Source organism: Pezoporus occidentalis, unplaced genomic scaffold (assembly GCF_034315485.1).
Source record: "Pezoporus occidentalis ecotype Australia unplaced genomic scaffold, CSIRO_AGI_Poc_V1 ctg43, whole genome shotgun sequence".
NCBI classification, from domain to species: domain Eukaryota; kingdom Metazoa; phylum Chordata; class Aves; order Psittaciformes; family Psittacidae; genus Pezoporus; species Pezoporus occidentalis.
In genome coordinates, this window is record NW_026915758.1 from 4347233 (window position 1) to 4372558 (window position 25326).

Sequence of the window (25326 nt, forward strand, 5' to 3'; positions counted from 1 at the left end):
ACGGGTTTTTCTTTCTGTTATTATTTTTTTCACTTCTAATTTCTCCGCTTTTTGTTCTTGTTTTCCTCTCCTTTACCTCCTCCACTTCATTTTGCTTCCCCTCTCTCCCGTTCCAAGGCTCACACACTCGCCCTCCTCAGAGGGTACCCTCACCCCTCCCTTTCCTGGGGATGAAGGCGAGGGAGGCAGCCGCGAACAACACCCCAGCCCCGCTGCGCTGCCCCGCGGTGCGTGCGCAGGGCGGTGCGGAGTCCCCGCGGCGTGGCGGCCGCCCAGTCGGCAGCCGGCCGGGGCGGGCCCACCGCCGTCCCCACCTCCAGCGTGCACGGGGGACGGGACTGGCCCGCCGCCGACCAGAGAGGCAGCCGCAGCCGGGGAGCGGAGTGGGTACGACGCCGAGCTGCCGGAGCCCCTCTCCTCCTCTTCCTCCTCCTGCCCCGCGCCGCGCAGCATGGCCCGGCGCGAAGCGGCAGCCGCTCCCGGCCTCTGCCTCTTGCTCCTGGTGCTGCTCGCTCCCCCCGCCGCCGCGCAGCCCCCTCCGCCGCCGCTGCAGCGCGGGAGCGTGTGGTGCCCCAGCCGCTGCCTCTGCTTCCGCACCACGGTGCGCTGCATGCATCTGATGCTGGAGAGCGTCCCTGCCGTATCCCCCCAGACGACTATCCTGTGAGTATCCGGGCGGGCAGGGACCGGGGTGGAGGGAGGGTAGAGGAGGAGGGAATACCTGGGGTGGGAGGCACTTTGGGTGGCGGTGGAACCTCAGCCCTTTGTCTGCGGTCAGGGGAGGGGGGTTAAACCCGCGGCTGTGGCTCTGCCCGGGCGGCCCGTGGCGCCCCCCCCTCTACCGGTCGGGCTCCTCGGTGAGGGCCGGCGGGGCGGCCCGGGGCTGGGCTGGACTCTCCGCCCCCCCGCCCCCGTTGCTTGCGCGGCCCCGCGGCAGGTCCCGGGGTGGCGGTAACCCAACGTCCCCTGCCCGGCTTAGGCGGCGGGAAGCGGGGGGTGTGGCCGGTGGCCCTGGTTTTCCAGGAATGGTTAGGGGTGGATATTCTGGTTAACCTGTAGGCATTGTGTATCCAGTTTAATCGTCCCGAGAAGGATTTTGGCGCTTCCTTAGTATCCTGCTTAAAAGCATGTTCAGTTGGCGGGAGCATCGACTGGGATAGATGTAGCACTTTCTGTTCAGTTCTGAGACGTGGTGGGGATGAATGAGCTAACCGGGACCCAAACCCTGGGCTTATTGGAAACTTAACCTGGTTCAAGTCCCTGCAGAGACTTGTGATCATTATTTGATGTTCTTCTAATCCATGCACTAATGTGTCAGTGTAAGTGCCCAGTCGTTCTTCTGCAGGGTCTGGCCCGAGTGGGCAATAGAATTCAGTATTGACAATTATTGTCATTTATTTAATTCACGATGTTACTGAAAGTTACTTTCCAGCCCCATTTGCCAGTAAGAAATGCAAAGTTCTAAACAAACACCACACACTATTTTGTTTAGAGGCTTACTTGAGGAACGGATTTGTTCCACTAGCCCGTTTATATGTTATTTGGGCTCAGAAAACTCTTGGCACCAGCCCTGCCCTTCCCTTACACACACGCAGCCATGGAAGCTGAGCAGAACTTGGCCCTGGGAGTTTTCTGTGGGGCCTCTTGTAATAAATTGACTTGTGACTTTGTCAGATATTTTCAAAAGGGATCTATAAAGCATTGGTTTGTTTCAGCTTCCAAGTATTATTTAATGTGAAGAGTACAGTCATTTAACATTAACTGAGTCCCTCTTTGGCAAGAAGCGCAGCCTTTTGGCAGAATGGGATTAGTCCTGCAGTACTTGTAAACCTTTTAAGGAACAGTGCAGGAAGTGGGTGGTTAATGTTTCTTACATTTGAAACAAAGTACATTTACAGAACTTCTTTTGCCTTGAGATCACAGGAAACCGTGTAAAGCTAGTTTTGTGGATCATCTTAAAGGCAATAAATAAATAAAATCTTTAGAGTATGGAGTTAAGTGTTAATGGCTCGGTTTCATGTTATAGGTAGAATGGGCTGCAACAGCAGAAAGTGTTAGGTCAAACCGAGCCGGGGTGGAGCTTCCCTTATGGTGCGTATTTATAATCTTGCAGTGAGTCAGAAGAGTGTGAACAATGCAAGCATTATACTCGTTTAACCCCGCTAATATATCAAATTGTCTAGTATCCCAAATCTGAATTATCATTCCAGTATAATGCAAGCTGCAATGTAGCAGTCGTAATGCTAAAGAAGTTAAAAACATTTTTTCGTCCTGGACAGTGATTCTCAAAATATGCCTGTGGATGACCATCATTCTTCAAAACAAAACTGGCCTTGGTTGGCATCTAGTAATGGATATTCTCCTTATTCCCCAGTGCACTAGAGGACTGTTATAAATAAAATAAGTAATCTATATCTAAATTACATCTATAAATGCACAATTACTCCTTTTGCTACAGATCTGCTACAGTTCTCCTATTCCTTCTGCTACAGACTGTGAGTGAGGAGATGGGCCAGAAGATAGTCAATTTGGATCTCTGGGACAAAGAACAATGTTACAGTTTATTTAATAATAAGTAGTTTGAAGGTACCAATTATACATAAATAGTTTACCTGTTGTGTCTGAATTGCCTACCTTTAGCTGTAGGAGGTACTTTCAGAATAATTATTACAGGTCTGAGTACTCACTGAATTACCACTGATTTTTTTTTCTTCTTTTCTGCTGTGTAAAAGTGCAGTTCTACACAGCAGTGTTAAGCTTCAGGGAGGTAGCCCATCACCCACAGGGGGCTTTCTACACACAAGAATAGTTTCTTTTTTTAACATGAAAATAAGAAGCAGTTATATCATCTCTGTTTTGACCCTGACAGTTTGTCTTTCATGTAGAGCCTGTGTATTAGATGTGTTTAGCAGTGGTGTTGGTATCTAGATAATTAGAAATAATGAATCAATTTCAATTAAATGCCTTCCCCTTTAAAACATGGGCTCATGAAATCCTGCAAAATGTGTTGCTGATGGGTTAAGCCCATTTTTACTGGCATTGGTAAATTCCACATTCTTGTTCAGTTTGTTTCATCCTTAGGGCACAGATTGACCCTGCAAAGTAATTTTGGAAAAAAAAAAAATCATAAATTTTCCCTCATTTTTAAGTATATAGTTGCATTGATTTTTGCTGAGCACAGGTTCTGAAAACTGTCCCATTTTGGCAGCTGAGTTGACTTTGCTCTACTTCACATATAATTTGTTACATGGATTAAAACAGCATGAGGCCCAGACCAACAATGCGAGCCAAGTGTTTTTCCCCTCATATCAAAAATGTCTGCTCCTAATGTCAGTCTGTCTTTTGAGAAAACTGTTCATAACATTACTACTTTCTGACCTTGCCAGTGCTACTTCTGGCTGTACATTTTCTCACTCTCTCCTGCTTCCCCTACTTTCTGGCACTTTCTGCTTCCCGGCTGCAGGCAAGGATCCACAGCATACATTTATTCTACACAGTGGATTCTGCCAGCATTGAAAGTGCTCATGGAGCCTTGCGCGGGCATGTGATTTCACCCAAGATGAGATGATTGCTCAGGCTCTTTGTAGGAGTAGGGCTGGCATCCCAGCCCACAGGTCCTTGCTGACTTCCCTTAAGGAAGGAGGCCCATCTCCAAAGCAGTTTGCAAAACCACTTCATGCCTTAAGTACCGTTGTGGAAGTTTCCTTTCATCTCTGACTAAATACAGAGTGTTCATGTATTCATGGAAATTGCTGAAACATATTTATATTAGACCATTTAAATGGTTGAGGAATGTAAAATTCTGGACACAGTACTATTGCTGTCCTGTCTTTGTAGAATTGTATTCCATCTTATGTTTATTTGGGGGATTTCTGTGTTTTTACAGCAATTTCTAGTTCATAGTCCTTGTAATTCTGACTGGGGTCCTTTGAGCATTGATACAATATGTTACTATTTGTATCTTGCTTAAGCATAACCAAAATCCAAACCTGTCTATCAGGCTAGGTATGCATACTCAGACCAATACAACAATTTGTTCACAGTTTTTCTTGGCAACACCTGGATGCTCTGGGTTTTTGCCAGCTGTACAAGCATAACTGCATGCACTGCAGCTGGATCTCACAGACTGAACAAGAATAGAAACTAATTTCTGTTAAAAGCAGAAAAGGTAAAAATTGACTAAAAATGTTGTCAAAAGAAATATTGACAAATGCTGACAAAAGAAAGTGGACTTGATTTGCACTAAGAATGGCATGCAAATCATTGAAGAGAAAATTTTATTTTGAAATTAGTTACTCATAATAGTATTTGCTATGGGTAATTATTACTTTAGCTAACCTGTGTGTCTGTTGTGAGTAAAGCACCTTTTAAAAGAGTGTAATTTTAAGTGATTAGACCTAACAGGACTTTTGAAATTTCAGTCATTGTGGGTGAGTAGTTTTTGAAAGTAGTCACTGAAATTAAATTGAAGGCAACACTCTCAGTGTTGCTTGTTACTGCTTTTCTTTACATGACTGCAGCATATTCTAAAAAATTGATAGTTTAAAGTGCATACCTTTTTACTTATCTATTTTAATTTCTGGTTTGTAGTGTAAATGTCAAGGATCCATCCAAAGAGAAAGGGGAGAGTGTTAGTTGTTTAATTCTGTAACAAGTTTCTGGATAGCTGCAGTAGAAGTACTTAACATTTTTTTCATAGCTTCATGACAATTTTTGTGAAATCTAATGTACACTCACAATGCCAGTGAAAAGCATTGCTGATGCTTTTCAAGGACATCTATCTTAATACAATTGAAAAAATCTCAAAAAAAACCAACTGAATTACACAAATCACACATTTGTTTGGAGTAGACACGAATTACAAAAGAGATAGGGGTAATGGAAAAGTAATGACATTTTGCATTTCACTGTTGATTAGTGATAACATTATGCCTCTAAACAGGCATTTAGGGAAAAGAAATGGGTGGTATGTATGAATTCTGTCAGTGCAGTAGTCTCTCGGCTGTTATAGCAAAAGGATGCATGCTATTTGAAGATGATACATTATCAGTCAGCAAACTACCATCCCATTCTCATCTGAAAATGCAGGGTTGTTGTTTCCTTTCAGATCTTTGAAACCCTTTTAGAAAAATTCCAGTAGATTAAGCAATTAGGACATTCATCTCAACAGTGTGAAAGTCTAAGGATTGTACTCTCAAATCTGGACTATGAGTAAGCTTGATCACTGCTGGGCATCAGTTTACATATAGGAGGTAGTCAAGAGATATGACACTGGTGTAAGATTTTAGGTAAGACACAGATTTATACCTGCTTAGTGTTCAAGAAAGAAGGGAAAGATACTGAAGGTTTCTTTGAAGTGTTTGAGAATAACTGAATACCAACCCAGATCTTGACAGACTCTTGACTGGGCAGCAAACTGCATTAGGCACCAGTGATGATTTACTTGAAATACAAAGAACGGGGGAAAACATAAGATTATTTCAATTAGAAATAATCTTCATTCATGGTTTTCCTTCATGGAAATTTTGTGTCAAAGTACAGAATTCAATTTGAGATTAAAACACAAATTAAAGTGGCTACAATATATATGTATAGTGATGTAGGTCTGTATACTGGAGTCTACAGCCATGTTTGGTGTCTGAGCTTCCCTTCTTGTGAGTGGCAACGTAGCCAACACAGTACATAGTCCTGGAGCAGGACTCAGCCCACCCAAAAGGGGACACTTTCATTTAGAATCAATCATAGAATAATTAGGGTTGGAAAGGATCACGCAATACTCCATCCAGCCTGGCCTTTAACGCTGCCAGAGATGGAGCATTTACAACTTCTTTGGGCAACCTGTTCCAGTGCCTCACCACCCTTACAGTAAAAAACTTCTTCCTTATATCTAACCTGAACTTCCCCTGTTTGTTTGAACCCATTACCCCTTGTCCTATCACTACAATCCCTAATGAAGAGTCCCTCCCCAGCATCCTTATAGGCCCCCTTCAGATACTGGAAGGCTGCTATGAGGTCCCCACGCAGCCTTCTCTTCTCCAGGCTGAACAGCCCCAGCTATCTCAGCCTGACTTCAGATGGGAGGTGTTCGAGCCCCCTTAACATCAGTTATCGTTTGCTAACTATACTATCTAGCATTATTTGAATTTCCATGAGAAAATTATTTCTAGTCTCGCTGCCTCTCCAAAAAGGACACAGGTATGCATCAGTCATATCTGCTTGCTCGCAACAGATGTCCCAGCCTAGGACATCTAAGCCAACAGCAAGCACAGCTGTTTGAACAACTGAATTAAGCTGCTACTGTCTGAGCAATTTATGAATTTATTCATGCATTCTCCAGCATGAAAGTGTTGACTGGTTTTCTGTTAACAATAGGAGTTTAAACATCTGTATGTAGATGTTGATATTTTTTGTCAAAACCTAAAAATATTTTTCAGAAGAGAATATTTGCATAGTATTTTCATCAGAAAGAAGCTGCTTGCAAAAATCGTGAGTCATACACAATACAGAAAGTAACTGAAAGTATGTTAATTGTTTTTTAAGAGGAGAGTGTTCTTCTCCACTAAGCCCTGTTCTCTGAGTAGCAACAAATCAAACAGATACCACAAAAGATACCAAACCTCCCCAGCAAAACAGCTTGGGAGGGTGTGTAGGATGGGAACCCTCTAAAGCCATTCCCAAACAATCTGTCTGTACTGCTGATGGAACATGCCAGGGCCAAGGCATGAGTATGTTAAGGAGACATTTGCAGAGCTTGTAGGATGTGCTTGGTCATTAGCAGTGACAGAAGGGCACAGCATTTATAGGGTGTTTGGCATTTACTGGGACACATTAGGCAAAGGTGCTGAGGGATGCAGCAGAAGGCCCAAAACTGTCTTCATTTACAGAAGATTTACATATCACTAGATCCATTAGTAGGAAGGTATTTTTGTTATCTCAACAGCAAGCTAACCCTCATCAGATTCTTTGTTGAAGAATGGGAAAACATGTGGAGCAAAATCATACCCATTGTTTCCTGCAAGTATCCTACTCTAACACACTGTCATCAGAGGAATATGTTGTATTATGTTACAGTTAGTAAATATAATTTCTGATTTTCATCTGTTTCTACTAAGATATATTTTTGACAAGTAAATACTTAACATTTGAGTGTCAAAATGCTAAATATCTGTAATGATACCTGTAATGAGTAAAACCAAAGATCCATTTGAGCTACTATCTGTTCTTTGAGGGTGACTGAAAGTGCAGCTTATAAACAAGTAGACAGAATTGAGCAGCATGTAGTGATTCATCCCTGTAATTTGCAGTTTAGGGATTTTCTGAGCTAAAGATCATTTCCCCATTATATATAAATCTTGATGGATTTCTCCTCCACAAATCTGTTTTCAACTAATTTAGCTGCTACTTGCACTCATAACTTTCAGTGAGGAGTACTATACAAACTGCGTAGTTGTCCTGGGTTCAGCAGTAGCAGTCATTTTTCTCCTTCTTGGTAGCTGGTGTAGTGCAGTGTTTTGACTTTCAGCTCGGGAACAGAGCTGATAGCGATGTTTTGGTTTGGCCAAGGACTTTGTGAGCCTCATGCTCTGCCAGGGAGGAAGGGAAGCCAGGAGGAAGCAGAGACAGGACACCTGACCCAAACTGACCAAAGAGGTATTCCATACCACAGCACGTCATGCCCGGGAGGTAACTGGGAGTTAGCCGGAAGGGCTGGGAGACTGCAGGGTTGGAGGAGGTATCGGTCGGTGCTTGGTCGGGCTGAGGGGGGGCAAGTTATCGGTCGGCTGGTGCTGAGGTGTTGTATTCTCTTCCCTTGTTATTTCCTTTATCATTATTATCACTGGTGGTAGCAGTAGTGATGTGTGTTATACCTTAGTTACTAAACTGTTCTTATCTCAACCCGTGGGAGTTGCATTCTTTTCGATTCTCCTCTCCGTCCCTCCGAGAGCAGGGGGAGGGCAAGAAAGGGGGGGAAGTGAGCGAACGAATTACCTGACTGGGTTTAAACCACGACAGTAGTCTAAGTTGCTCTCATCTTTTGTTTGAAGCATGCAAGTTGCCAGCTTCACTTGGTGTTCCCCATTTCTTCTATTGGAAGAGGCAGTGCATACTCTATATCCCTCTCTGTCATTTCAGTGACAGCCGTGATTTTAAGACCTTAGATTCAAAGCTTCTCAATTCTTTTTAAAGTTGAGAAATCTTCTCACTGAAAGATTTATGTTCTTAACATCTGAACTGCTCCTTCCCTCTCTGCTGTGTTTTGAGGTGAGGAAATTATAACTTTGCCCAGTGTCTGGATGGACCAATCTGGTATATGGGCTAACTAGGGGTTTATGGAGGAGCATTAGAGCAGATTGTTCAGCCTTGAGAAGAGAAGGCTCAGGGGAGACCTTATAACAGTCTTCAATACCTAAAGGGTGCCTACAAGATATCTGAAAAAGACAAGGTATCTGACAGCAGAAGGGGGAATGGCTTTAAGATGACAGAGGGTAGATTTAGATTAGATATTAAGAAGAAATTCTTTGCTACGAGGGTGGTGAGATGCTGGAACATGTTGTCCAGAGAAGCTGTGGATACCATCCCTGGAAGTGTTCAAGGCCAGGTTGGATGGGGCTTTGAGCAACTTGGCCTAGTGGAAAGCATTCCTACCTATGGCAGGGGAATTGGAACTAGATGATCTTTAAGGTCCCTTCCAAACTTAACTATTCTATGATTAGGATTGTATCTGTTTTCATTTTCTGTTCCTTTCCTAATAATTCCCAATATATTTCTGTCTCTTGAACTGTTGTTTTCATGGAATTATCAAGGGTAGCTTAAGATCTTGTCTGTAAATTGTAACTTTCAGTTCTAGGCCCGCCATTTTATTTGTAAGGTTTGGTTTTCTCTGTGTACATTACTTCATATTATTAACATGCATTAGGTCTACATTTCAATGGCCATTCATGGAATGTTGATGTGCCCTTCTGCTGTTCTTCCTAGTCTGACTTTGTTAAAATAGAAGAATAATCAAAAGCAAAATTTTATGCTTGCTGTTGTTCATTCCTTTTCCACTTATGAATAAATTGAATTCAGCAAAGCTCCCTGTGAAACTCTACTGGTTACCTTCCAGCACTGTGAGAATTCGTCATTTACTACCAATGTCTCTTTGTGCTCAGCTGGATTGTCTAGAATATTTGCTTTCTAGCTGTTTCAGGAGTGCCTTCTGATTCCCAAAGCTTTGGGAGGTTGGACTGGGGCTAGCACAAGTTATTTTTATTTGGAAACATTTTGGAAAGCCATGAAGATTATTTAGATGAGTGGATTGTTTGGTATTGTTGTCTAGGTTCCCAGTTGAAAATCATAGTTTTAGATATTTTTCTGTCTTTCTGATTCTGCTAACAGATAGCTTCAGTGTCTTTACTGTTGCCCAGTTTTCCCAAACAGGAGCAAAATTGAAAGTGATGAGTTACATCAATTTTCATCATTACATTGGGGAATTTAGGGGCATGAGTGACATCAAATAATAAGTTGGTGAGTAACAGAGACAAACATGGGATTACTCACTGGAAAGAGTAAGAAATGGATTCTTTGACATGGGTAAATATACTCTTTCTTCTAATTCCCAAAGAAGGCCGGTGGAAAAATAACAGAAAGATGCTTATCCCTTGCATCCTCCAGAAGGTCTGGATCTGAGATACAAGGGGAGGAGCGTCTCATCTAACATTGTGTAAACATAGGCCTAAGAGAAAAATATTACTAATAAATACTCCCACCTCCTCCCTTTTTCTGAGTAGCTCTTACTGACTTCTCCCCCAGGTGGGGTCAGTGCTCATTAAGAGATGAGATGGCCATGTCATTAGCCAGCAGAAAACTTGGTGATGTAGATATTAAATAAATATTAGGCTGTCCACACATGCTTATGGATTGTCTTGTGAGTAAACTAAGTTTAAATTGAAAGATTAAAAGTCTAGCAGAGAGGTAGAAAGTATAGTCGTTAAAGAGGAGAACAGAGCTCAGGGTAAGATGGAAGCTGTAGAAAGAAACCAACACAATAGAAAAAAATACTATTATGACATGAAAAAGTATCAGACAGTTATTTAGAACACAACAAAAATAAAGAAAATAGTGCATGATGTGTAGAATTGCATAATTTTTTTTTAAATTACAAAATGTCCTTTTACAGGAATATTTTACTGCGTGTAATGTATAGAATAAAATGCTATATTGTTTTCAGGCCCCAGTTCTTTTTTTATCAATTGAAAAACAAACAGTAAATTTCACCTGTTTTGATTCATCTCTCAAGATAGGATTTTTTCAGTTGCTTCTTTTTGAAGTCAAGTTTCTGAGGCTTTCAAAGCTTATTGTATTTATTTACGGTATTTTTTCCCACTTTGTATATTATTTTGTGATCAAATATTTAATATTTTGTACACTTTAGATTTCACAAATGTGAACTTATTTTACCTTTGTATACATGAGTAATCCCCAGGCTTCTGATTCTTCCTGGGCTTGGACATTGGCTGAGTCTCCTTCCAGGAAGCCTTACAGTCTAAGACTTCACTTACAGAAAATCTCCATTTATGTGACATTTAAAATCTATTGTCACACAAGCTAAATATTTATAGTTGCTTGTATTTCTGGAGAAGTTTATATATAAAAATAAGTTAGTATTTTAAGTACTTGTGTGTGTGCCTGTGTTTATATACACACATGCTATATGTACTGTGCCTCTGCGTGTGTGTATATCTATATACAGTAAAATAGAAACAACTAAGTTAAATCCTATAGTTTTTTCTATTTATCAACAACAATTTAATATTTTTTTCCATTTGGATTTGATGAAAAAAACCAAAACAAAAATAGTTTTACAGGCTTCATTATTGCAAACATGGGCAAAGTTTCAAGACAATCCAAAGAGATGGTGCAATGAGAGCTGGCTTAGCTGGAATGTAATGACTCAAGTATTTCCTTTTCCTTCCTTTGCTTATCAGGCTGCCAAATTTGATTTCTTTTTGGTATGGAATTATTACTGTTGCTAATGAGAATCGGTTCTTTTAAAAAGAAAATGTTTAATTTATTGCAAAAAATCAAAGATTTTGAAACTTCCAGAAAAACACATGAGAGGCCAGTGTGGAGTGTCAGCTTTATCTGCTTTGTGTGTTTTTGTTTACAAAGATTAGTAAAGATTAGGACCTTGAAGAGTTTGTGCAGTGCCTGGCATGGCTTCCTGAACATTGTGAAAGTTGTTATAATTAAAACTGTGAAGTTTGGCGCAATGTAGTGCTCTCACTTGTTGGTTTTTTGTTTGTTTGTTTTGTTTTTCCTGATTTCTTTTACTAAGCAAAACAATGAGCATACCTTTTTAAATCCAAAGGACTGTGACATTGCAAACTTTTTTTTTTTTGTGATTTGTTGTTGGTTGGATTTTCAGATATTTTATTCTTTTTCAAATTGCCACTCCCGAATCTTTCGGAAACATTTTCTTTCAGTATTCTTTCCCCCTAAATCACTTGTTACAGCAGTCTGCTCCTTACCTGGCTGGTTTAAAAAAGGAAAAGAACATTACTTTGTACACAGCATTACCTTACCTAATGACTGTTTCTGGTGAGCATGATAATGACTGTTATCAAGTTATTTGCATTGAGTTAGCCAGACTGATGGGTTTATTATCCATTTATTGGCCATATGGCTGCTGGTTCCCTTCATAGGAGAAAAACTACAGAATTAACAAGTTCATGCTTACTTCGACTTACATCCAGGCAGTGTGAGCATCAAAGCTGGTGCAGCTTGAAATTCAGTTCAGACTTCTTAAAAAAGTTAAATTCAGAGGCTTATAGCCTCTGTCCAGTGCTCACCATGCTCTAGAGAAGATAAATATTTTGGTTTTATATGGTTTTATTAAGCCATTTCAATATAAAATCTCGCTCTTCATAGAATCATAGAATAGTTAGGGTTGGAAAGCACCTTAAGAACATCTAGTTCCACCCCCCCCTGCCAGACACCTCACACTAAACCATATCAGCCAAGGCCTCGTCTAACCTGGTCTTGAACACTGCCAGGGATGGAGCATTCACAACCCCCCTGGGCAACCTATTCCAGTGCCTCACCACCCTTACAGGAAAGAATTTCCTCCTTACATCCAATCTAAACTTCCCCTGTTTAAGTTTAACCCGTTACCCCTTGTCCTATCACTACAGTTCCTAATGAAGAGTCCCTGTCCAGCACCCCTATCAGCCCCCTTCAGATATTGGAAGGCTGCTATGAGGTCTCCACGCAGCCTTCTCTCCTCCAGTCCCAACTGCCTCAGCCTGTCTTCATATGGGAGGTGCTCCAGTCCCCTGATCATCCTCGTGGCCCTTCTCTGGACTTGTTCCAACAGTTCCATGTCCTTTTTATGTTGAGGACACCAGAAGTGCACACAATACTCCAGGTGAGGTCTCACAAGAGCAAAGTAGAGGGGCAGGATCACCTCCTTCGACCTGCTGGTCACGCTCCTTTTAATGCAGCCCAGGATATGGTTGGCTTTCTGGGCTGCAAGCGCACACTGCTGGCTCATGTTCATTTTCTCATCAACCAGCACCCCCAAGTCCTACTCCCCTGGGCTGCTCTGAATCTCTTCTCTGCCCAACCTGTAGCTGTGCCTGGGATTGCTCCGACCCAGGTGTAGGACCTTGCACTTGTCATGGTTAAACCTCATGAGGTTGGCATCAGCCCACCTCACAAGCGTGTCAAGGTCCCTCTGGATGGCATCCCTTCCCTCCAGCATATCAACCGAACCACACAGCTTGGTGTCATCAGCAAACTTGCTGAGGGCACACTCAATCCCACTGTCCATGTCAGCGTTGAAGACGTCAAACAAGACCGGTCCCAACACCGATCCCTGAGGGACACGACTCGTTACTGGTCTCCAGCCGGACATTGAGCCATTGACCACAACTCTTTGTGTATGGCCATCCAGCCAGTTCTTTATCCACCGAGTGGTCCATCCATCAAATTGATGTCTCTCCAATTTAGAGACAAGGATGTCATGTGGGACAGTGTTGAACGTTTTACACAAGTCCAGGTAGATGACATCAACTGCTCTACCCCTGTCCATCAGTTCTGTAGCCCCATCGTAGAAGGCCACCAAATTGGTCAGGCAGGATTTCCCCTTAGTGAAGCCATGCCGGCTGTCACCAACCACCTTGTTGATTTTCATGTGCCTTAGCATGCGTTCCAGGAGAAAATGTTTGATAACTTGTGGTTATTTAATACCTGATTATCATGATAACAAGACAGATTTACTTATAATCAGATGCCATATGTCATCAACATTCAGATCTTTAAAGCGTGTCTGAATCGATGTCTTATAATGTTTTGAATTTTAATTAATGTTTTAATTTTTCAAAAATATTTTGTAAAAAATGTGAGGCAGTGTATGTTCTGGTGCACAGATAACTAGTGAGCCATTCAAAACTCAAAATAAACAGAAATAAATTCCGTATTACATTGTCTGTTAAGGTAATGTAAGAAGCTGGAACAGCAGTGTGATGGTGTGGCATACGTGTTATTTTGTTACTCTTTGGGATCACTATTTTGGGTTCAAGAAAATAGTTTTTTTTTTATAGCATTTTGATAATCTCCCTGAAAATTTGAGAGGTGGGAGTATTTTAAGGTAGTTTTTGTTTGTTTTGTTTTTTTATAGACAAAAACTGAATCATAATAGTCAGATCTTTGACTTAGGTAACATTCTCAACATCTAATTACAAAGTGGTTTTAAGTGCCAAAAAAAAGGGCAAACTTCCACTGAGCAAGAACTGCAGAGCTGTGACAGGACTCCAAGAATAGGGGGTTTGCTCTGGCCAGATTCAACTCATTAGCTTTCCAATCTAATTTTATTGGCCTGAGCAAAGCTTAAGTAAGTGTAACAGCACCCATGTACAGGGTATAATCAGCTAAAATAAATCAATTAAAATGATTGCTAGTTAGACTTTATGTATAGATAAGCAGGTTTTACATGAAGATTGAGGACATAGTTGTCAGGTGTGTAAATAATTGCTACTAGGCAATTATTAAAGGTTTCCGAAGACCTTTCTCAGCATAGAAACTTTTCCTATACTGTATTCAATGCAACTTTTAAAACTCAGGAAATTCTTTTTCCTGAGTATTCTATCAGTGAGCTAAATTACCTAAAATTTTGATACGTGTTGACACGTTTCTTGATTCTGTAAACAACAGTTTTGAAAACGTAGCCAGAAATCCCTGTAATTCTTCAATTATGTATTTTCTGAGATGTTTTATACTGTGTCAACTTTGTGTTCTTATTGGAGTGGACATTTTCCTTTTAACGTCTGTATGTTCCGTAAAGATGGACCTGTTGGAGGCAGTCCAGAGGAGGGCCTTGAAGATGATCAGAGGGCTGGAGCACTTCTCCTATGAAGACAGGCTGAGAGAGTTTGGCTTGTTCAGTCTGGAGAGTAGAAGAATCTGGGGTGACATTAGAGCAGCCTTCTAGTAACTAAAGGGGACCCACAATAAAGCTGGAAAGGGCTGTTTTACAAGTGCATGTGGTGATAGGGCAAGGGAGAATGGCTTTAAGCTGACAACAGGGACATTTAGATTAGATGTTAGAAAGAAATTTTTCACTATGAGGCTGGTGAAACACTGGAACAGGCTGCCCAAGGAATCTATGGCTGCCCCATCCCTGGAAGTGTTCAGTACCAGGCTGGATGGGACTTTGAGCAACCAGGTCTAGTGGAAGGAGTCCCTGCCCATGGCAGGAGGGGCTGAAACTGGATTATCTTTAAGGTCTCTTCTAGCCAAAACTATTCTGTGATTCTATGATTTCTGGATACATCTTGCATGTGAAGAATTGCATAAAAGAAGTGGAAATGTAAGAAATATTGTCTACAATTTAAAACTAGTCTGAGACACAGTATTTATTGGCGATTTCCAGTTGAACAGTTCGGCACAGTAATGAAGTGGCAGAAAGCAAGGTTTATGATAAGATAAGAACACCCCCTGGTATTCAATGTCAATCTTTATACCAGTCATACCTGCATGGAAGATATCTATCAATTGATGTAAAATATAATTATCTTTTGAAGAATTTTGTGGGTATACCAAACACATTAGATAGTACAGGTTAAGTTTTCCATTTTTAATGAACTTGCAACATGAACAACACTTAGAGAACAGGTATAAGAGGTAGGCAAATAACTTCTGTACAATGCATACACTCAGGTACTCAGGTATATTATGTAGGTCAGTTTTTAACTCTGTGGCATGTGTTCGTAATCCCTTATTCAACAAAGAAAGAACTAGTTGTTGTTTGGCATCCACGATTCAACAATATCAAGTTCAATTAAAACTATTTTTCAATATTGGTAAAATGTTTGTCAGATGTTTAAATCTCATCATTAGCCTATAATAATAAATACATTGTAGTCTGTTATCTGAAGTAGAATTTGCATTTATATGATCCTTGAATATTAAAATATCATTTATTTACTTGCTGGCTTTTGTTGGTTGACTTTACTTTGAAAATATCCTTATATATCTAAAGGGATATTTCACTTTTTCAAGAGCCAATCTTCTGAACAGTATAAACAAAACATTTTAAAACAGGCAGGTGATTAGGGTGGAATTAATTGATTTTATTTTTTAACTTTGAACTTTGGAGATAATTGGACATGATGGTAGGTGCTCATAAAATAAATTCTTTTTAAGATCTGGACCCAGATGTAAGAAATTTCTAATTCTGTCAGGATTTGAAAAAAATTGTTGAACGCGTTTGTGGATTTAAAATTTCCTTTTTCTTTCTCTCTTGGTTGGCGTCTCTTTCATTCCATAAATCTGTCATTTTTAACTGTATAGTGACAAAGCTTCAAAGAGGGTGTGAAGTAAAATGTCCATTCAGCTCAGCCTTATCTTTAACCCTGTGGTTTGGACATGGGAAGGATTTGTCCCTCCAGAGATCAGAGCAAGTACAAAATCTCAGGCGAGATTTCAGCCATGACTGATAGCAGATCTGATGCCTGAGGAAACTTCACCAGAAGAAATTCCTTGGTTTAAGAGGTTAACTGCTGGGTCTGTGGCTTGCACTCTTCAACTTCTTAAATTCTACTTAAGGTATCTTAAGTTTTTGTGGAAATCCCAGCCATAAATTGGCATTTGTATGCCTCTAGATCAGAGGGTATATTTATGTGACTAACCAGTCTTACAACAATGATGGTTTAGCTGTGTGTCAAGAGGATTCTTCAGGTGAATTTGGTGAATAATATCTGTGGGAAGGAGTTTTTTCACTGGCTTTTAAGCAGTCCTCTTAGTCAAGCAGAGTACTAATAATTTGTATGTTTCCAAGATATGTAAATATATGGGTTTGGGTAGTAAGAACATTCTAAGAATCTATTACTCAAAGATGAAAAATAATTAGTAGATATATCTGCTTATGAAACTAATTTTTTTTTTTTAATTTTTGACTGCAAATAGTACTCAAACTTATTCTTTTAGAGGTGACTTAAATGAAAAGGTGTATAAAAGAAAAGGTGTATATGAAAAGAAAATAGTGAGTCTAATGTATTTAAGTAGCTGGTCTATTTAATATCTCAGTGCTAGTATGCACATACTTATTTTGTTCTAGTTTTCTGTTGCCAAATAGAGATAGTACCTCTTGGCAGTTAAAAAAAACACAACCCAGAAACACCCTGTGAGTGGTACTTAAGGTTTGATTTGGCTGCTGGGTGCCAGCAATAGTTGCTTATTCATCTTCACAGTCAGTTTGCAGAGTTAGCTGAATAATAACATTGGAAAAACATTTGGTTTCACTCTGAATCATTTCCCTGATTTTGTGGCCTGTGATGTCTGTGGTCACTCATGTTACCCCTGTTGAAGAGGTGGCCTGGCAGGCTGCAGGAAGGAGGAACCATTTCCTGAGGGAAGCTGTTAAAACTGCCCTGGGGCCTCACTGAACTAAGCTTGCTGTCAGGGAAAACCCTGAAAATAAGCCAAGTTTGTGATACAACTTGAAAGGCCAGCTTCAATGCACACAAAAGACTGTAAATGCCCCTGAGCCCTCCTTGCAGAAGGCCCCTGCTAATTTCCCTCCTTGCTGGGGAAGTGCGAGCCACCTATCCCTGCTCCATGCTTCCCTGAGCCTGCTGCTCCAGCCTGGCAGCCAAAGTGGATATCTTACATTGGAAATGTTTACAGTTTTAGCTTCCACAAATTACTTTTTTATTAACCTCCCGTCTATTGAGCTGCCAGACTAGGTATTTATTATGTGATATGAGATAATAATGATGCGATGTTCCTAAAGGCATGTTTGTATATAATTTAATCTTTAAAAGGTATTTCTAGTATTTTCATTCTACTTTGGTAACACTAATTAAATGTTTTAATTTTTTCCCCTTTTTGCATATGCATGTGGCTGAAAGCATTTTTTGTTCCGTCTGAACACTAGCAAATACCCCTTAAGAGTCCACTTTTGCTATGATATGTTACTGGCAAGCATGTGAAGTTGCTCCCGATGTAGCCCAGATGATATTTATATGGCCTGAGTGATAGTTTGTAATTGATAGGGGGTGAAAGAGGGATGAAGGTTGAAATGGGTTCAAAGTGGAAAAGATCAGATTATCACAGAATCATAGAATCGTTAGGGTTGGAAAGGACCTTAAGATCATCTAGTTCCAACCCCCCTGCCGTGGGCAGGGACACCTAACGCTAAATCATATCAGCCAAGGCCTCGTCCAACCTGGCCTTGAACACTGTAAGGGATGGAGCATTCACAGCCTCCCTAGGCAACCTATTCCAGTGCCTCACCACCCTAACAGGAAAGAATTTCCTTCTTATATCCAACCTAAACTTCCCCTGTTTAAGTTTTAACCCGTTACCCCTTGTCCTATCACTACAGTTCCTAATGAAGAGTCCCTCTCCAGCATCCCTGTCGGCCCCCTTCAGATATTGGAAGGCTGCTATGAGGTCTCCACGCAGCCTTCTCTCCTCCAGTCCCAACTTCCTCAGCCTGTCTTCATACGGGAGGTGCTCCAGTCCCCTGGTCATCCTCGTGGCCCTTCTCTGGACTTGTTCCAACAGTTCCACGTCCTTTTTACGTTGAGGACACCAGAAGTGCACACAATACTCCAGGTGAGGTCTCACAAGAGCAGAGTAGAGGGGCAGGATCACCTCCTTCGACCTGCTGGTCACGCTCCTTTTAATGCAGCCCAGGATATGGTTGGCTTTCTGGGCTGCAAGCGCACACTGCTGGCTCATGTTCATTTTCTCATCAACCAGCACCCCCAAGTCCTACTCCCCTGGGCTGCTCTGAATCTCTTCTCTGCCCAACCTGTAGCTGTGCCTGGGATTGCTCCGACCCAGGTGTAGGACCTTGCACTTGTCATGGTTAAACCTCATGAGGTTGGCATCAGCCCACCTCACAAGCGTGTCAAGGTCCCTCTGGATGGCATCCCTTCCCTCCAGCATATCAACCGAACCACACAGCTTGGTGTCATCAGCAAACTTGCTGAGGGCACACTCAATCCCACTGTCCATGTCAGCGTTGAAGACGTCAAACAAGACCGGTCCCAACACCGATCCCTGAGGGACACCACTCGCTACTGGTCTCCAGCCGGACATTGAGCCATTGACCACAACTCTTTGTGTGTGGCCATCCAGCCAGTTCTTTATCCACCGAGTGGTCCATCCATCAAATTGATGTCTCTCCAATTTAGAGACAAGGATGTCATGTGGGACAGTGTTGAACGCTTTACACAAGTCCAGGTAGATAACATCAACTGCTCTACCCCTGTCCATCAGTTCTGTAGCCCCATCGTAGAAGGCCACCAAATTGGTCAGGCAGGATTTCCCCTTAGTGAAGCCATGCTGGCTGTCACCAACCACCTTGTTGATTTTCATGTGCCTTAGCATGCCTTCCAGGAGAATCTGCTCCAAGATTTTGCCAGGCACAGAGGTGAGACTGACTAGTCTGTAACTCCCCGAGTCATCCATTTTCCCCTTCTTGAAAATGGGGGTTATGTTTCCCTTTTTCCAGTCATCGGGAACTGCACCTGACTGCCACGATTTCTCAAATATGATGGCCAGCGGCTTTGCAACTTCATTCGCCAGCTCCTTCAGGACCTGTGGATGGATCTCATCAGGACCCATGGACTTGTGCCCGTTCAGATTTTTAAGATGGTCTCGAACCAGTTCCTCTCCCACAGTGGGTGCAAGGTCTTCATTCTCACAGTCCCTGCATCTGCCTTCCAAGACTTGGGTGGTGTGGTCAGAGCCTTTGCCAGTGAAGACCGAGGCAAAGAAGTCATTCAGAACCTCAGCCTTCTCCAAATCCTGTGTAGCCAGTTCTCCTGAGAGCTTCTTGAGTGGGCCTACATTCTCCCTAGTCTGTTTTTTATTTGCTATGTACCTGTAGAATCCCTTCCTGTTATCTTTAATACCTCTAGCTAAGTTTAATTCTAAGCGGGCCTTAGCTTTCCTAACCTGGTCCCTAGCTTCTTGGACAATATCCCTGTACTCTTCCCATGACACCTGTCCTTGCTTCCACTTATTATAAGCCTCTTTTTTCAATTGAATTTTCCTCAGGAGCTCCTTATCCATCCAAGGAGGTCTCCTGGCCCTCCTGCTGCACTTCCTTCTGGTTGGGATGCAACACTCCTGAGCTTGCAGCAGGTGATCCTTGAATATCAACCAACAGTCTTGGGCCCCTCTGCCCTCTAGGGCTGTATCCCATGGAACCTTCCTAAGCAGGCTCCTGAAGAAGCCAAAGTCTGCTCTCCTGAAGTCCAGGGCAGTGAGCTTGCTGCACGCTCTTCTCACTGTCCTGAGAATCTCAAATTCGAGCATCTCATGATTGCTGCATCCAAGGCTGCCCTAGAGCGTCACATTTCCAAGGAGCCCTTCCCTGTTGGTGAGCACGAGGTCAAGCACGGCACCTCTCCTTGTCGGCTCCTCTATTACTTGCAGAAGGAAGTTGTCTTCTACACAATTGAGGAACCTCCTGGATTGCTTGTGCCGGGTTATACCGTTCTTCCAACAGATGTCAGGGTGGTTGAAGTCAGCCATGAGAACAAGGGCCTGCGAGTGTGAGGCTTTTCCTATCTGTCTATAGAGTGCTTCATCCACAGGTTCTCCTTGATCAGGCGGTCTGTAACAGATCCCCACAGTAATGTCTCCCATAGCTATATTCCCTTTAACCCTGACCCACAAACTCTCTGTGGACTGCTCACCTGTCCCCAGACAGAGTTCCATACTCTCCAGCCTATCCCTAACATAAAGGGCAACTCCCCCTCCCCGCCTGCCAGGCCTGTCCTTCCTAAAGAGCCTGTAACCTTCCATTCCAACACTCCAGTCAAAGGAGCCATCCCACCATGTTTCTGTGATGCCTATTATATCATACCCTCGTAGACGTGCACACATCTCTAATTCCTCATTTGTTCCCCATGCTACAGGCATTTGTATAGAGGCATCTGAGCCGAGCTCCAACTGAAGCCGGCTCATTGGCTGGAGCACCTGGGATATCTCTACATTGCTCCAGGCATTTATTATAGGTTCTGGCAACTGACTGGGTGTGTTGGAATGATGCTCCCCTCCCCCAACACATCTAGTTTAAAGCCTCCTTGACCAGCCTTGCAAGCCTCCTACCAAAACTGCTCTTTCCCTTTAGCAGCAGCTCCACCAGCCCCCAGTAGACCTGGCCTACAAGCTTGGGTCCCATGTTCAAGACACCCAAACCCCTGACTATGACACCACCCTTTTAACCACTTATTAACCTGGACAATCCTCCTACCTTTTTTTAGGTCCTCCTCTGTACCCTGGAGAATTGATGAAAAGACCACCTGAGCTCCAGAGCCCCTAACCACCTCCCCCAGGGCTCTGTAGTCCTTCTTTATGTTCCCCAGGCTACTACTATCTATGTCCCTAGCACCCACATGGATCACCAGGAGTGGGTAATAATCCGTGGGACTTACTAGAGCAGGCAGCCTTTCTGCCACATCCCTGATCCATGCCCCCGGTAGGCAACACACCTCCCTTGAGACGGGGTTTGGCCGGCAGACAAGTGCTTCTGTCCCTTTCAGTGTAGAGTCCCCTACTACTACGACTCGCCGCTTTTTCCTGGCAACACCAGTAGAGATCTTCTTTAGCAGTGCATCAGCCGGCTGTTTCTGGCTCGAGTGCACTTCCTCATTAGCCCCCTGCAGGACAGCAAAGCTGTTCTGCGTGGAGACAGGGGATTTAGGGGGAAGCTCCTCGCTTTTGGTTGTCCTTTTCCTTCTTTTTTTCCTTGTTTTTTTTTTTGTCACTAATTCCCAGCTTCCCGGGTTAACGGCCTCCTTCTTTCTTTCATGAGGTAGAGGTGACGCTTGAGGCCCCTGCACAGTTTGGGCCGGGAGCAAGCATTCCTGCTTCCTCTCAGCTTCCCTGACATCTCGCAGTCTATTAACATCATCCCTCAGCTCAGCCCCTGCTGCAGGAGGACGTCCACCAGGGAGCACCGAGTGCAGCCCTGCCCGTTGTGCACCCTCCCCTCACCAGACCAGTGCAGGCACTCTCTCTACACCCCGAGCTCTGCACTGCAGCCTCCCCTCTCATCGGCTCTGTCTGGGTGCCTTCGCTGACCACCGCTGGGGCAGCCAGAGCAGAGCTCCCAGACCGGGCCCTGGTCATACGACGAGCGCTCACCATGCTGCGCTCGTGGTCGCTCGCGCTCCCTGGGGCAGGTTTTTACCCACCCAGGGCTGGTGCCGCTGCTCCTGGCTCCGCCCCCTGTGTGTCAGCTGCTCGCTCTCGTCAGCTGAGCTGCCGGCTCCTGGGCAGGTCCTGTCGAGGACTTGAGGCTCCCTCGGTGGCTCTTGAAGCTCTGAGTTGAGGCTCCTGGAGGCTGACCTCCCTCCCGCTCCGGTGTTGAAGGCGTCCTATCTCGAGCTACTCACCTCAGCAATTCAAGATTGATTTGTGACTTCAAAAATGGCATTAAACTATGAAGGCTGAAGTAATACAGAATTGTCTTTGCTTATACTCAGAAATGAACTTTTTGGCCTTAGGAACAATATGTGTGTAAAAACTTTTCCATCTAAAAAGTGGTTTATGCTTTTTTTTTTTTTTTGCTATTTTTTAGTACTTTGTTAACATGATAAAATAATTACAGATGTATCAAAAAGTGCTTTCTAATGAATTATTGACTTAACTACTGCCAATATGAGATCTGCTAGGAAGACAGTGCATGACTTAAAGTAAAATAGATATGATCTCCTGAGGCCACTGGAGCTTAAAATAACTAACACAGACAAGACTGGTAACATGGAAATTTCAGACGCATCTATATTTTGTAGCATTTCAATTTTCCAAGTTATCTTAATCCGATCAATTCTATGATTCTTTTCCTGCACATTTCTATTCTCTTTTCACTACCAAAATTAGATCTGGATTGAAGTTGTAGGCATATCATTTAGTTCAATTCTACTTTTGCAATATGAGGTAAAGTGAGATGGGTGCTGATTGATTCAAGTTACAGAATATGGTAAAAATGTTGAAAGCCTAATATTTATTTTTAATCTTTTATTTACTCTCTTCATTCATTCAGTAAGGTAACCTGTTCTCCAGCGACTAGGAAGCAGGAGTTGGAAATGAGTAGTAGCTCTAAAATTGCTTTAGTTGTTTTTTTTTTTTTCTTGTAATTTTGATATTGAAGTTAGGATGTACAAAGCAAGAAGTAAAAGGAAGGAACAATCTCTGTTCCCAGAGATTCCCTCCCTGAAAGTAATTTAGTTGGATACTTTTAGGGTTGAATGTCTTCTTCTAGTAGCTGCTTCCGTTGCTTGTCGTAGTCAGAAGGCAGCTTTTCTCCCAAGAGACAGGAATGCACAGATGCCTGTGCCGAGGCTGTCTGCACTGATGAGGAATGAGGAGATAAGTACCAGAGGAGTTCTAATGCAGCACTGTCGCTCCCAGTTCTTCTGAGTTTGCTTTGCAGGAGCAGGAGGAGCTGGAGGTAGAGCAAGAAAATATCTGACTTAAATGCTCTGGCAGCCTGATAGTAACCTTAGGAAGCAGAAAATACAATTCCCAGAGCTACAGCTTTTTCAGTGAGGTGACCTGGGATTTTCCATGAAGTGGAAGGAAGAGCTGTTTCTTTGGCTGAAACCGGGAAGCTGGTCTGCATCCAAGTGTTAAAAGAGTACCTGGATTTTTTTGTTTTTACTCTTAAATCCAGTAGTGCTTTTCATATTAATAGGTGAATGTCCTTGACATTCTGTAAGAACAAGTACCCGGATAAATTCTAAAACCCACCTCTGAGTCTGAATCTAATGGCAATTCCTGTATTGGAAATAGCTGGGTAGTAGGTAATTGTTCGAAATACATTCTGATGAAATCTGCCTAGTAGAAAGGGAAGACTGATGCATAGATTTACAATGAATAAAGGCTTTTGAGTCAAATTTAGATCTTATTTTTAGATGCAGTAATTCCTTCAAATTTCCACATCCTTTGGCTTGATGTTGCTCTTCTATTGCAAAACTTCTTTTTGAATTGAAAGAGGCAAAATGGGTGTTCTTCCTTAAGGTCATTGGTGTTGTAGATGCTGGGTATTATTTATTAGTATAATAAATATGATGCAAATTAACATGCAGTTAGGCTGCCTGCTCCGAAGAAAGGAAAGTCCCCAAAACTGCATTGGTGGGGAAATCACGCTTCCATACTAGGAGAGTTTACCTGCACAGTTTGTTACTTCTTTCGCTACCCTCACTCAAATCCCTGTTTTCAGGTGTAGGATCTTCTGTAGAGCTAATTGTCCTCAGCTCTCCACTGATACTTGTCCAGGGCTGGTGGGTACCCAGGTGGGTACTCCTGTAGGAGATGGGGTGATGTGTCAGAGCTAGGAGGCTTAAGAAGCGATCTAACCTCTGGCACTCACTATGGTAAAATGCAAGTGACTCTTTTATATCAGTGTGGATTTTCTTTTATGAATATGCTCACTCATTTACTTGCATTGCATTTGCATCTGTTTTTCTGACAATAAAGAATGAAAGAACTAATCTGCCATGGAACTAAATGGGAAAAGTTACAATGATTTGTGAGTATATTTTCCTGCCTGCCTTGCTATTTGAAGTTTTAGTACTTATTTGTTCATTTCTAAATCTTTAAGAACTGCTGAAAAAAAAAAAAAAAATTTCAGTACTTACTCCTCTGGACCTGTTTTAAGAAAAATGGTCAATGCTGCACCTCACTTATAGCTGCTTACTTCTAGTCAGCAGAGACTGACCCTGGAAGCACAGTGAGGCTATCCAATTTTTAACAGCAAATATAGTCAACTACTAGAATGAATAGCAAGTCATCAGGTTGTGCTTGATTCATGGTCTTTTTGAATCACAGTTTTGTTTTTCTCAAAGGGATCATTCAGCTCTGACAGCAATAATTGCCTTAAGACAGGAACTTCTCTACTGTTACGTGACTTGTCTTGTGTGGGAGGTCAGGGGATGATAATGTTTCTTTCTGGCTTTCAGTTCTTTCTTCTGAGAATATCAGTGTTTCATGGATATAGAGCTTAGATTTAGGCATCCCTGTGAGACAGAGAAGTGCAGAAACTATTTATTTTGCAAAATGGTAGATGGTGAAGGGGGAAAGACTAATTTATTACTATAGCATAAAAGCAATATTTCTGTGGAGGGTTTCGCAACAGTAATTCACGCAACTATTAACTACAAAAGCAAATGAAACTCTTACTGCGTTTGTTTCAGTGGTTCATGGTATGCCATAAGCTACTCAGCTTCCCTGTTTGGTATCTATGTTGGTTTTGTTTTTTTTTTTTTTAATTTTAATTGAAATGTACAGTTGAAATAATAAATACTGAAAAGGAAACTGAGAAGAGGTTGCATATCCACCTGTTGCTAATCCTCTAAAAATATTTTGATGTATCATTAGCTCTTGGCAATACAGACTGTGCCAACCGTTAGTTAACTCTTTGGTTGATCCAAGACCTTAACTGTCATGTATCTGTGTTAGCACAGCACTCATGCACAGCTATCATGCCTGCCCTATTTTATTGGGTATGGCACAAATGCAGGACAAGAAGGCAACCCATTCCCAAGGATATTTCTGTCAGAAATAATCAGTAATTAATCATATGGCTGTACTATCAACAACCTTTTCATTATCTGGTTTTAGAAATAGATCCCCCTGAGAGGAATGAAGACAGGTTTTGCCTTGCCTTGTTACTATTTCAGACTGCAGAAATAGCATTACATCTCTCTGAATTCTACCCATACTGTTACAAGGGGAGGTTTCTTTTTTTTTGTGTTTTGGTTTTGTCATTGATGTTTTTTAGCTTTTCATTGTTTTTTTGTTTGTTTGTTTGTTTGTTTG

General features: G+C 42.3%; 1 protein-coding gene across 2 annotated transcripts in view; it reads left to right on the forward strand.

Annotated features, from left to right (window-relative positions):
* Positions 1 to 339: 339 nt before the first annotated feature.
* The window catches only part of PXDN (peroxidasin), a 92694-nt gene continuing 67707 nt past the window's right edge, over positions 340 to 25326 (forward strand). Inside the window, exon 1 of one of the 2 annotated variants that reach the window (XM_062634573.1) lies at positions 340 to 663. In XM_062634573.1, the coding sequence (XP_062490557.1) occupies positions 452 to 663 (212 nt within the window). In that variant the 5' untranslated portion in view covers positions 340 to 451. The remainder of the gene's footprint in view (positions 664 to 25326) is intronic. The other variant, XM_062634572.1, reaches the window with a different exon arrangement.